Source organism: Ambystoma mexicanum, chromosome 12 (assembly GCF_040938575.1).
Source record: "Ambystoma mexicanum isolate Mex_15411 chromosome 12, UKY_AmexF1_1, whole genome shotgun sequence".
Lineage (NCBI taxonomy): Eukaryota > Metazoa > Chordata > Amphibia > Caudata > Ambystomatidae > Ambystoma > Ambystoma mexicanum.
In genome coordinates this window covers 96,524,118-96,538,473 of record NC_090936.1, presented here as the reverse complement: position 1 = coordinate 96,538,473, position 14,356 = coordinate 96,524,118, and the positions used below count along the sequence as shown (strand labels likewise).

The following is a 14,356-nucleotide window of genomic DNA, read 5'->3' as shown; positions in this document are numbered from 1 at the left end:
CTGCAGCACTTGCGGGATGACGGGGACTGGAGGAAACACGTACAGCAGTGTGAAGGACCACACCACCATGAACGCGTCTCCTAAGGCTCCTCTTGGAGGAAATTTCTGCGAGCAGAACCTTTCGCACTTCCGGTTGACACTGGAGGCGAAGAGATGCACTTGAGGGGTCCCCCAAAGGGCTAGGATCTCCTGGAGAATCTCCTGAGCCAACTCCCACTCGTGAGAGATCTCGCTCTGCCTGCTCAGATTGTCCGCCGTCTCGTTTTCGTCTCCGGCCAGATGAACTGCTTAGATCGAAACTCCCTGCTGGATGACCCAGAACCAGAGCTGCATCGCCTCCCTGCACAGAGGAAGTGACCCTGCCCCCCCCTTTTGTTGAGGTAGTGCATGGCCACTGTGTTGTCCGTCAGAATCAGGACATTCTTTCCTCGCACAGTCGGCAGAAAAGCCTTCAGGGCAAGCCCGACGGCCCTCAGCTCCAACAGATTAATATGGAGTCTGGACTCCGACAGAGACCAACGACCGCGGACTGTCAACTCGTTGGCATGAGCTCCCCAACCTGTGAGGGATGCGTCCGTCACGATCGTCACCTCCGGCCAGGGTAGCCAAAATGGAGCCCCCCTCATCAGAGTGCCTTCGTCGACCCACCACAGAAGGTCCTGAGAGATTGAGGGCGGCACCTGAACGGGGTCAGACATCCTGCCGGAGGACTGTGACCACTGCATCTTGAGAGCCCATTGCAGCAATCTCATCCGCAACCGGGCCTCTGGCACAAGAAGAATGCAGGATGCCATGAGGCCGAGCAACCTCAAGAACTCGAACGCTGGGAGACTCTGGGCACGTTGAAACTTGTGTACCATCTGCTGAATGTGAAGAGCCCTCACCTGGGGAGGAAAACACTGCCCCAGGGATGTGTCGAGCACTGCTCCAATGTACTGGAGCTGCTGAGTTGGCGTCAAGTGGGACTTCAAGTTGAGGCAGAAGCCCAGCTTATGAAGGGTGTGGCAGGTGACGGACAGATGATCCAGGACTTGCTCGGGAGAGCGCCCCCTGATCAACCAATCGTCCAGGTAGGGGTAGACATGAATCCCCCCTTTCCTGAGATATGCCGCCACCACCATGAGCTTGGTGAAAACCCTCGGGGCGGAGGTCAATCCGAATGGCAGGACCCGAAACAGAAAGTGCAAGTCGCCAACCACGAACCTCGGGTACTTCTTATGCTTGGGATGGATCGGCACATGAAAGTAAGCGTCCTTGAGGTCGAGAGACACCAACCAGTCCTGAAGTTGAAAAGCCTGGAGGACTTGAGAGAGAGTAACCATCTTGAACTTGTCCTTCCTGAGGAACTTGTTCAGACCGCGCAAGTCCATGCTGGGTCTCAATCCCCAGTCTTTCTTCGAAATCAAAAAATAAGGGGAATACCATCCCTTGTTCCTCTCCGCTACAGGCACCAGTTCTATTGCGCCTTTCTCCAGCAGGGACTGAATTTCCTCCGCAAGGAGCGGATCTGGACTCTTCAAAGAGAGATTCCCAGATGGATTGTCGTGAAAGGAAGACAGTAGCCATGGGCTATGATCTCCAGAACCCACACATCTGAAGTAATGGCACGCCATTCTACAAGATGCTGCACCAGCCTTCCCCCAACCGGCCAACCATGGGACATGGCCTCATGACTGAGCTGAAGCGGCTGCGGCATTGTCTGAGGGTAAATAGGCAACTGCCCAAGCGGCCTTGGCACCTCGAGTACACCGTTTTCCACCTCTGGGACCCCTACGGTGGCCCCTTTGACTTGCAGCTCCTCTCGATCTACTAAAGGATGAGTAATATCGAAAGGAACCTCCCCTCCATTGCTGCGCCCTAGGACAAAAAGGCAGAGGTTGGCAAACTGCAGTGCTGAACGACTTTGCTGCAGCTTTGGAGGTCTGCAACCTCTCAAGGCCCTCGTCAGCCTTGCTGCCAAAAAGATGTTCACCATCAAAGGGCATGTTGAGGAGCCGGGCTTGCACATCAGGAGCAAACCCCGACTTCCGCAACCATGCAAACCTGCGTATTACGGTGCTCGCCGCCATGGACCGGCTGACACAATCTGCCATTTCCAGACCCGATTGGACGGACTCACCCACGGCATCCTTGCCATCCTGCACCATAGCAAGAAAACCATCCCGTTCCTCCCCTTTGGGAATATGATCAGCCACTAACGAAATACAGTTCCACAGAGTGTGCGTGAAACGTGACAAGGCACACACAGAGTTGGCTGCCTGCAAAGCCATACCCCCTGAAGAAAACACTTTCTTCGCCCAGCCATCAAAACGCTTGTCGTCCCTATCAGAAGGGATGGTACGGTACGACGCCTGCTTTTCTGGGGCCGTAGCCGCCTGCACCACCAAGCTCTCCGGAGTGCGGTGCGTGGTCAAGTAGCAGGGGTCGCTACTGGCTGGACGGTATTTTCACGAGAAAGACTTGCTCACTGCCGGGAGACTCTCCGGGGCAGTCCAAGCCGCCACCACCCTTCTTTGCAAGGCCATATGGAATGGCAGTACCGGGTCCGTTGGTGGCCCTTGGTCGAGGAGATCTGTCAGGTCATCCTGCAGAAAATCCACTGGTGGCGCAGACCACCCCAAGTATTCCGTTACCCTCGACATAAGGCGCCGGTGCAAGGACTCGGCATGGGTGCCAGGCTCAGGCCTACAGAACTCCACCTCCGGAGAGGTGTCCAGATCACTGGCGTTGTGTAATGACTGCCGCAGGTCTTCAATCTGGCTATGCCGAGACAAAATATCATCAGGTACCCCCTCAGGAACCATACCTTCCGCAGACCCTTCATCCACCTCAGAAATATAATCCAGAGGCTGGAATGAGGGCACAGAAAAAGGGACAGACATTTTTAGCCTTGGCCAGAGCCTTTCTAGGGGGTTCCACCGTGCCACGGGGTACCTCTGACAAAACAGCCTTGAAAGGCATCGATGGAATCGGCATCGACGTCAAGCGTGGCGCCGACAGCTTCGACACAGTCCTCGAGGGCGGAGCCCCGAGCGTGTCCTTCGACAGCCTGGGCGCCAACGGCTTCCTCGGAGGCGGAGCCTCGAGAGTCCCGCCGACCTTGGCGCCGCAGGCGTCGATGTCTTCTTTGAAGACTTCAGACTCCAAAGGTCTCGAGTGCGTCGAGGACCGGGACCTGGAATGGGCATGTCTAGAGCGACCAACCTTGTCCGACCGGGACCTCTAAGGCGCCCGATGATCGTGACGACCACTCAAGCCCGAAGGCGTGCAAGTGGTGTCTCTACCACGGTCACGGCCGGCGTCTTTCGATGGTGCGGACGGACCAGAGCCCTTCGACTGAAAAAAATCGCCATCATCTCCTGCTGAAAGGAATCCCATTCGGCAGGAGTGGAATGCTTGTTGGGACAAGCAACCCGCCAACGGGCGGAGTCCTCGGACGTAGACAGGGAAGGCGACTGGTGACAGCGCTTCTGTGAGTGCCTCAAAGAGGCAGAGGAATGGCGGGACCTACTCCGGGACCGAGACCCCCAGACCGACGACGATGCGGAGAGTCGCCCCTCGAATAGTCAGTCGAAAAGCCGGTGGACCACTACTTCCGGGGCTTAGCCACCTTACCTACAGAAAGCTTCTTCTTACGCACCTGCAAGGCCTTCGAAGTAAGCGACTGGCAGTCCACACAGTCATCCGTGTTGTGGTCCCCACCGAGGCACCAGAGGCAAGCAACATGCGAATCCGTCAACGACATCTTGGACCCGCATTCCCGACACGTCTTAAAACCCGGCCGCGGGGTAGAGGACGACGAGGACATCATAGATATTCACAAACAAACAGGTTTGAGGAACTGAAAGAACAGAACTCAGAAGAGTCGAGGCGCACCGAGATCTCCAAAGCGAACACGTTCGCTGAAAAAACAGAACTGAGGCTACGGGCGTCGTGTGTCCTACTTATAACATCCGGTGACGTCGGCTCGATGGAGGCCTTCGAGGGCAGTGCATCAACGTCATTGACGCAGGAGCCGAAAGATTTTCAGAAGAAGCACAGTTGTGGTGATTATTGTCATAGATATGGAATACGTCGGAGGACCCAATCCCCTCGAAACTCAAACCCACTACCTGTATACAGGATATCTGTCCCACTAACATACTAAAGGACTCGTACATTCATGTCACATGGATTACAAAAAATTCCAACATATCCTTCAGGGATGGCATAGTTCCGCCCTCGCTGAAGGAAGCATGGATAACTCCATTACTCAAGCAGAATACGTTGGACACCGCGTTAACTAAGAATTACCGACCCATTACCGAATTCCTGTAGAGTGGCATACCTGCAGTTACAGAAATTCATAGAGGACAATAAAACCTTAGGTACCCATCAATCTGGATTCAGAACCCAACAGGGGACAGAGACTGCATTATTGGACCTCAAATCTAATATTGTGGGCATCTTGGAAAAAGGTCATCCAGCACTGCTGATGCTATTAGACCTGTCAGCACCCTTCAATCTCATTGATCATCAACTCCTGCAAGAGAGACTGGAAGACCTTGCCTACTATTCAGAGAGGGATACCCAATGGATTGTATCATTCTTGGGTCCAAGGATATCAAGAGTAGCTGTTGAGAATGCTCATGCCTCCCCTATTACCACCACATGTGGAGTGCCCCAGGGTTCATGCCTGTCCCCGACCCTGTTCAACATCTACATCAGGCCTTTACTTGACCTTCTTGACAGCCTGGGTGTTCAGTACGCAATCTATGCTGACAATACCCAGGTACTCCTGGAATTGTCAGGGATCCACTCCGAACACACCAAGTGAACAGGGCGTACATGGCAATTCAATCTTGGATGGCATTGAACTCATTGGCCCTTAACAATGACAAAACAGAGCTCCTTATCATTGCTACCGGTCCCCATCTAAATAAATTAGACACTGTACACAGACTTCACGATCCTGGCTAGTCTGATACCAGTCTCCAAATGTGTGAAAACATTGGCTATATTCATGGACTCCAAACCATCAATGAAACAGGTCTCATATACATTCATCATGCGGAAACGTGAATAAGCTATTACACCAGATTAGACCCTGTTGATCAAAAACAGATCCCTACTTGCGACTGCCATGCTAAACTCCCAATTGAATTACTGTAACAGCTTGTTCACTGGCACATCACAAACTAACCTACACCGCCTGCAGACAACACAGTATGGAGCAATCCGAGCAATCTGTGGACTGTCTCAACAGGATCATGTTACCTCGTACAGAAGGATCTTACACTGGTTGCCCATCAAACAGAGGATCAGGCATAAGACTCTGCCCAACTTACAAATGCCGGAATACTGCTGCCCCTCAGTACTTGATCAACCGTTTGACTAACAAGTAAATCGCGCTACTTTGCACTCTAAATTTGGCAGAGCAAGCTTCGAAACACATGAACCATGGGAATGGAATGATCACCCCCTCTCTATAAGGACATCTCCATTCTGGCAGACTTTAAGAAAGCCATTAAAACCCACCTCTAACTCAGCAGACTAATAGATGCCCCCCTTCTTCCTGACATTTACCTACTGAGCCCAGACTTTTGTATTTCTGGCTGTAAACTTGGGCCACTCCTTTTAGACCAAGGTCCTAGGGACTGTCAGGGTTGGGGGCAAGAGGGGCAGAGCAGCAAGCAAGAAGGGCAGATTCAAGAGTGCAGCACAAAGAATATGGCAGCCATGCAACGGACTGTGTGCGAATACACAAGACAAAACAAAAGCCACATTTCACCTTTAAAAAGGGCAAAACAGCCTAATTGAAGGCTTCTCTGCCCTTTTTGCAGGGCAACCAGCTACAAGACTACAGTTCCCAGCAGCACCTGGGCCCAGCTCCTCAGGAAGGCCACGTTGGGAGTGGCACGCCGGCGCAAACGTGCCGAATCAAAAGGACAGAACTTGTGCTCGAGTCCTCCCAGGGAGAAGACGTGTTTCCGAGCAGCTCCAGCTTCCTATGCTAACGCAAGGGTAATTCCCCCCTCCCCGGACCAGCATATCGCCCCTCGCTTGACACAGATAAGTGCCGGAGTGCTTTGGTGACCTACAGGGAGTCAGTGGAAGGCACCGAGGGCCCAGCCCCACCAGACAACTGGCACCTGGTTCCTGCAAAGCTAAGTCAGCCGGCAAAGACTAGGCTTGCACGTAACAAAGCGCATTGCTAATCATCGCCTCTCAAACCTGCGCTGCACCATAGTTACCCCAAAAAGGCGGCTTGCTAAGCCGTGCACATACCTGCAAGATCTGAAATGTTTCAGAACGCATTCCCAGAGTGGTTTACTAATTGCAAGAAATCCTGCATGAACTAACGCATGGCAAAGCCACATAAGTCCCTGCAGTACATGCCAGACAGCCATGTGCAGCCCCATCAGTATGCCTGCATGAGAACAACATGAACAGTCACGTGCCGCAGTGAGATGTGTGCACTAATTGTTGCACTTTCTTGCAGCATTTGAACTGCGACACAGCACGACCCAAGAGGCTCCCAGGAGAGAACAAGACACTCCAGGCAAATAACTAGCAACAAGCCCACCCTACATCCGCCCCTACGGACCCTCTCCCATCCCTTCTTATCCCCAAGATCTACCCTCTTCTCATTCCCTACCTTACTTCCTTCTTCAACACCTGCTTTTCATCGGCCACCTTCCCCTCTGCTTTCAAACATGCCACCATCATCCCTATTTTGAAGAAACCTTCGGCCGATCCCCTTCTTACCTCCAACTTCCGCCCCATTTCTCTTCTTCCATTCCTCTCTAAGCTGTTAGAGCGCATTGCCTACTCCCAGCTCTCAACCTTTGTCACCAATCTCTCCCTCCTACCCCCCTCCCAATCTGGCTTCCGTACTAAACACTCTCCTGAAACTGCTCTTACCTATATCCTTAACTCCCTTCTCGACACACTAAGCAATCCTCAGTCCTCATTCTTCTTGATCTCTCTGCTGCGTTCGACACTGTCAATCACCCCCTACTTAACACTCTCTTCTCCTTTGGATTCACAGGCTCTGTCCTTAACTGGCTATCCTCGTACCTCTCCTCCCGCTCTTTCACTGTTTCCTGGGGTGGCCGGTCCTCTCCATCCCAATCTCTTGAGTACAGTGTACCTCAGGGCTCAGTGCTTGCTCCTTTCCTTTTCTTACTCTATACCTCCCTCCTTGCCCCCGTTATCTCCTCGTTTGGCATTTCCCACCATTTCTATGCCGACGACACTCAACTCTTCCTTTCTTTCGCTTCCTTCTCATCCAAACTCCACCTGAAACTCTCTTCCTGCCTTACTGCCACGAAGAACTGGATGTCTTCCCGCTTTCTCTCTCTCAACACTGACAAGACTGAAGTTGTCTTTTTCCCCTCCAACTCTCTTCCCCCTCCATCACCTCCCCCTTTCATTAATTTCCCTCTCACTAATCTCCCTATCTCTCTCCACGCCCCTAACTTAGGCGTCCACATTGACTCCTCACTCTCTTTCTCCCACCATCTCTCTCTCACTTCTCGTGCCTGTTGCTACCACTTCTTCAATATTTGCAAAATCCACCCTGCTCTCACCTTTCATGCTACTAAACTTCTAATCTCCTCTTCTACTGCTCTTCATTACTCTTTGGCCTACCTACTTCTCATCTCGATCCTCTCAAGTCTATCTACCACTCTGCTGTCCGTACCCTCTGTCTCCTTACCTCCCGCGACTATCTCAGCTTCCCTCTCCTCACTTGGATGGCTTCCATTTCACTCAACTTAAATTTCACTTCCTCTGCCTTGGATTCAAATCTCTCCATGGACTTGCTCACCCTACCTCTCCTCCCGCCTCTCCTTCTACACTCCCTCCCGCCCTCTTCGTTCAGCTGATCAGTTCCTTCTGACTGTGTCTCCGTCTCCTTGTGCCCCCTCCCGTTTCCGCTCCTTCCAGCTCCTAGCTCCCCTGCACTGGAACTCCCTACCTCTCTCAATTCGTTCTATTCCTACTTTCTCCTCATTTCGCACCTCCCTTAAATCTCTCCTTCTCCACCCCCCGCCTTGAAACTCCCTCCCCTTCCTGCTCCCCCTCCTTTCTTTCTCCCTTCCCTTGATTCCCTCCCTCCACTCCCTACCACCCCTCTCCCACCCCCCCTCCTCCTCCTCCTCCTCCTCCTCCCCCTCCTCTCCCCCAAATTCCCACTGCTTTCCTCTCCCTATTCCCTCCAATCTTATTGCTCTTCTTACTGGTTTGTTGATTGATTCATACTGTAATTTGCTTCTACCGTTATATTGTTATGTTATGTTCTTTGTATCAAGTTGTTCAATTGTACAGCGCTTTGGCGTAAAGCACTATATAAACCAATAAATACAAACTAACCCAAGCTAAGTGCTATACCATATCATTGCAGTTTATGCTACTGTGCCCATGTTTAATATGCAGTAACTCACGCTGTGAGTGAGTAGCGTTCGAGTCAGGGACGTATGTTTGTATGAATGCATCAGTATGCTGGAGGCGAGCACAGTGGTCAAGTATTTACCCTAACTTCCCCTTTCCCCATCCACAACCTCTCCCTAAACCTCCTTCTGGTTTCCCTAATTCCCCCATCCTATCCAATCAAAGTTACCTTAAACCTCCCTCCCTGCTGGGTTTGGAGCACCGTGTAAGCACTGACTAGCAGGTCCCAAAACCATAGTGCTTTGGTTGTTTTGTGCCACTCCGGCGCCTTGCAGCTGTGGGTCCCTGTCAGACTGTCTCTTGCTCTGCTTCCATCCCTCTTCTTTCTCTCCCCCCTCTTGCCCCTCTCCGTCTCATCTAAGCTCTCTTCCACCTCTCCTGCCATCTCTTCCTCCCCTTGACCTCATATCCCCCTCTCTGCCATGCTTTCCCCTGCAACGGCTGTCCTTCCTGCTGTTTTTTTCTCCACCAGTCTCAACCCCCTCTCTGCTGCTACACCACTCTCCCAGTGTCTTCCCCCTTTCTCCCTCCCCTTCCATGTTGCTCTTCCATACTCCTCTGCTGCCCACCTGCTCTCTGCTCCGCCACACTACGCTTGGTGGTCAGACTCATCACCCGCACTGCCTCTCTGCTGTCTTCTGCTTGAATATCTCTGTGAGGGCTGGTACCAGGCCTGTTTAATTGTGTGAACAAGTCTAGGCATGTGGGAGGTATCTTCGGAATGGTTCAGGCCAGTGTGAACTATCAATTCAGATGTTTGTGTTAGGCAGCAGACATCAAAGAAACAGTGACAGATGTCTTTACTTTGCCAGCATTCACTTCACCATTACTTTATCACATTTACTTCACCAGTTACTTTGTCATTGCAGGGGGAAACCCCCTGAACTCCCTTCTCCTCTACCCCATATTCTTCCCTTCTGCTACCCCTGGACCCCCCACCTAACCTTACACCATCCCTAATCACATCCATGACCATCTTCACAATGTGAAGATACAAAGTAAAGGCATGACACAGTAAATGTATGATGAAGTAAATGTCTGGCAAAGTGAATGTATGACAACGTGTGTGTGGCAAAGTAAAGAGGGGATACTTTACTGTCTCGACTACTAGCTTGCAGTTGGTGAAAAAGGTGCCTGGGTCTTCTCCGTCACCATTTCTACTCCTGCTTCCCCTTCTTCCCTGCGTCTCGTCTTTCCTATTCTCCGTACCAGCCACTGCTGGTCCCCTTACATGTGCCCCATTGTACTGCCTCTCCTCATAACCCCCTTCCATTTTCTCTTATTCCTTCTGTTTATCCTCCTCTTATTCCTCATCTCACCAGTCTTCTGAATACCTCACATACTACTGAAACCTTTCCTGCTCTATTTATACATGTTCTAGTCTTAGCCATTCTTAAAAAGCCATCCCTTGACCTCACCACCCATCAACTTCTGCCCCAATTTCTCTGCCATTAAGTTCTAAACTTCTTCAGCATGCAGTCTCCTATTTGAATTTGCATTCACTTCGTCCTTTCCCATCTGATTTCGGTCCTTTCCATTCTATGGAGGCTTCTCTTCATGTCACCAAGTCTTTTCTTGGCCTGAAACCACCGGCAATCCTCTATTCTTATCCTTCTGGATTTGCCTGCGGTCTTCAACCTTGTTAATCATGCACTCTTACTATCTTTGCTGTCTTCTTCTGGCTCTGTTCCAGTTAGGTTTAAATTCCATCTATTGGTGTGATCCTATTCGGTCTCCTGGTCTGGTAGTATTTCGTCCTTCAGTCCTCTACTTCATGGGGTTCCCCAAGATTCCGTTCTTAACCCTCTACTGTTCTCTCTTTATACCATTTCCCCATCTGAACGTATCTCCTCCTATAACTAGTCATGTCACTACGATGCAGATGGCACACAAATATTCTTCTCACTCTCTTCCTTTTCTGACTCACTTCATACGACTGTTTTCAACTGTCTCTCCGCCATCCAATCTTGCATGGCCTCACACATCTGAAACAGAGCTACTCTTTCCTGCAAATATCCACCCTCCTCCACTTCCTCCCCATTTGCTCTCATTCCCCCACCCCTTCTTCCCTACCTTTTCAACTTCTTCAAAACATGTGGGCGTCATCTTTGACCCTACGCCATTCTTTTCCTCCCACATATCTAATCAGTCGCTTTCATCTCTATAATATTCTACATGGCGCACCTTTCTATCCTTCTCTGCTACTAAACTCCTCAGTTCATCTTTTCTTGTTGATTGCTCTGCTGTTTGGCATTCCCATCTCTTACCTTACCCTCGCCCCCCACACGCAGTCTATAATTCTGCTATTTGCCTCTCTCACCATGCATCTCCATTGCGCCCTCTCACCAATTTCTCTTTCATTTTGACTCGTCTTCTTTTCCACTAGTAGAGAGACCAACGAAGAATAAGAAACCAACCTTTTTTTTCCCGTTTTGTATCAACAATAAATGTATTTGCTTTTGATTGAGCCCACAAGATACGTTTAGATAATCATAAATCAGTCTAATTTCCTTAAGAACATAGCCAACTGCCATTCACTCACTCCCCCAGTTCAGCCCTACCTTGTTGGCAGCAAACAGTGACTGACAGTGTCTGGGATTTATAGAGTCTGGCACTTTTTTCTTAGCCTTCTCAGTCTTCACTGGTCATTGTTTATGGTGTCAGGGGTCACTTGTTGGTACACCTGGGCGCTCCAGGAGTTACCTCCAACTCAGCCTCTGGTGCAGCGAGTAACCTTACCTTGTGGGCTTCAGAGATCTGTGGTCTAATCGGAGGCCTCTTCACCACTGTATGAACCTTCTTAGAAGCAAGGTTTAGGGGATTGCCCCATGCTGCCCGTCCACCTCTTTCTTCTTTCCCATCCATTTCCTCCTCCTCCTCCCTGTTCCCTCACCTCCCTTGCTGCTCTTCCTCTACCCGTTCTCTTCCATCTCTTCACCTCCTCTCCTCTATATGCTCTTCATCCCCTTACATTCATCTTCCTCCTCCCCTGCCTTCACGCTGCTCCACCTTTCTTCAACTTTTTTCCCAGCGCTCTTTCTCCCCCCCACTCCTCCAGACCAACTTGCTGCTCTGCCACGCCTCAGTCTGCATTTTCCACCACACCAACCAGTCAAACTCCTAATACCCATGCCACCCATCTGTTAGCGCCTGCTTACATAGCTCTACTGGGCTGGATACAGACCATTTGTGTGAATGGGCTAATGTGAGCGGTGCAGGCATGTCTGCAAGCTGGTTCGGACCAGTGCAAACCACCAATTTTCCTATGTGGTTGTGTTGGACAGCACCCCATAGCTCCATTTCCTCATGTTACAAAGTCCATGTCTTCTTTCTTGGAAACAGTTTGATAGCTGACCTTGCATTACATTGCTCCCGGAAGGTCACTGTCGCCTTTTTGGAATTGCGGCATAGGTCTCCCGACTTCTTCCTGACAAACGTGTGACCCCACCCCCAACGTGTATGAGCAGGGTCCAGGGCATGCTCCGCGAGTGGTGCTTGTAAACTCCTCACACTGACAGCAGGGACTTGCCAGGGGAAAACGGACTTGCGCGAGTGGGTTTGCAAGTAGCCTTCTTCCATGACATTTGCACTTGCAAAATTACATTTATGTATTTCAGGCAGTACAAAGGCAAGTCTGTATACACACAAGGCTTGCGATGGACAATCTGAAGGAATGAGCGCACTATCATTCTTATGGGGCCTGAATCACAGAGTGGTGGACCAAGGCTTACTTCACTCCTATCCACTAGGCTCACACATCTATTTATTGGGTTTTTATAATGCACCTATACACAATGTGTTTCACATTACACATTGTCAGACCACAGACACCTATAGACATGCGACGGTCACAGACCGTAGACATGGAAGGTTGTGAAAACAGTAAGAACCTTAAAATGCTCTACTAGCAGGAACCAGTAAAGCTTGAAAAGAGCTGGCTTGATCTTTGAAGCTGTAAGGAAATCTGAGCAGCCAAATAGTACAGGGTTTGCAGTCTGCACATGGATTTCTTTGCCAGCCAACAATCTAGTTGAGCCGAGATTAGGTAATTGAACAGTTATTTTATGTTGGTGGTTACAAAAGGAAGCAATTGTTTACAGATGCAGAGCCAGCACCTATCGATAACTGATAGTAGCCTTTATACTTCTCTCAAAACAGGCAATCATTGGAAAAAAATATACAAAATAAGGAGTAAAAACACCACTCCCAGAGAAAAATGGGAAACAAAGGCACACAGCAGCTTGCCCACTGCTTCCAGCCACTCAGTTATAGGGATACACTTTATAGGCAAAGCCACAGGAAGAAGCTCCAATATAACTGGCCTGACAAATTTTAAAAGGTAAAAATACATCTTTTAATATATATGAATTTGTGGTTGCACTGATGTACGAATTACAGAAAGGAATGTTAAGAGTTAATACATTCCTCTCCAACCCCCTGTTAAAAAAAACGAAAATAAATACACCCATAAGGAATAGGATTTAATTTATGTTAAGAAAACCATTTTAACTCCAAACTTCCAAAAACAGGGATGACCCACCTCCTCCCCACCTCCCTTTAAAATGTAATACATAGCCACATGTCTGGCATAGGTCATCGGTACTGGACATTGACCCAGGGAACCCATAAGGAAGTATATCTGTTTCTGCAGGGTGTTCTGGCACTCTGGCCCACCAACAAAATGAGGAGCACAAGGGCATTCTCTACATAGCTGCCAAGCTACCCCAACTCTTGCCAGCTCAGATTTCTTTCCCCCCACTGCATTATGGGACTTCTAGATTTGTTTCCACACCATCATAAGCTTGGGTCTACAAATCATAGCAGGGAATGAGGAAAACCAGGACTGGCAAGATATATTAGGCATAGAATAGGGCACCAGCCTAATTGTATACTTGGATTTCGTGCTCACAGAGGTTGGTGTGGGAGGGGACAGGTTGAAGCAGAGGGGAGCAAGGACAGGTGTCTGCAGCACTCAGCAACTCATGTTAGCTGGCAATTACCTTCTCAGTTCTTCCAATAAACACAGTTTCACTTTTATTGCCCCAATTATGTATTCGTTATGGTGCTTCATATTACAAGCATACAGCTTTCAAAACTATACATCTAAAGGATTAGTACAACACAGATATGTGACAACGGCTAAGGGTTTCTAAAAGACTTCACAACTCCGAACTGGAGGGTGCACACAAATTAAGGCATTTTGTATTTTACAATCAATACTTCGGACGTGTATTTAGGACTCAGCTAGGAGTTGCGCATGCTTTAAAAATACTTTAAAAAAAAAAAAAAAAAAAAAAAATGCATTTAGATTGCTTAAGTTTCAGCAAATTCATACATAGCCTCATTGCTTACAAGGTTTCAATTAACTGCTTCTCGTCCAAAGCGTTTGGAAGGTCTCTCTTGTTTCCAAGGACTAAGACCTGTAAAAACAAAGTTGAGGATTCAGAAATATTCATATTCTCTTAACCAATCACACATTTTTTTTAAAAAACCTTAACCCAGAAATGCAAACTTACGAATTCATCAAAAATGGACAGTTTTGCTCCTCCTAATTCTGAAAGCACAAAATGCATAATGCATAATACAACTGCTTTTCTCTTGTACATCTGACATAATCCAACGATGTATTAGGTCTTAAGTACCTATATGATCATTTTAGTAAAATCTTCATACAATGAAAGTGATTAAGCCACTGGTGACCATGAGCCACCATAAAGATTGAAACCAATAGTGTTTCACCACCTATGGCTTGTGTGCTACTTACAGGTTGACATACAACGTGGAAAACCACGGTAGTGTGTGTTAATGGATTAATACATTTGTTTGAGGGATGCGTCTGGAATTTTAGTGTAGCTTTAAGCTCTTTAATTAGCAAGAACTAGAATCCTCCATGTTCCTTTTAAAGCAATTCAAAAGCAAAACA

The 14,356-nt window shown here is 49.0% G+C and overlaps 1 protein-coding gene across 1 annotated transcript in view; it reads right to left on the bottom strand.

Annotated features, from left to right (window-relative positions):
- LOC138513330 (ADP-ribosylation factor-like protein 8B-A) overlaps nt 1-14,356 on the bottom strand; it is a 222,098-nt gene that overhangs the window by 84,415 nt on the left and 123,327 nt on the right. Inside the window, exon 5 of the mRNA XM_069628077.1 lies at nt 13,786-13,853. Within this exon, the coding sequence (XP_069484178.1) occupies nt 13,786-13,853 (68 nt within the window). The remainder of the gene's footprint in view (nt 1-13,785; nt 13,854-14,356) is intronic.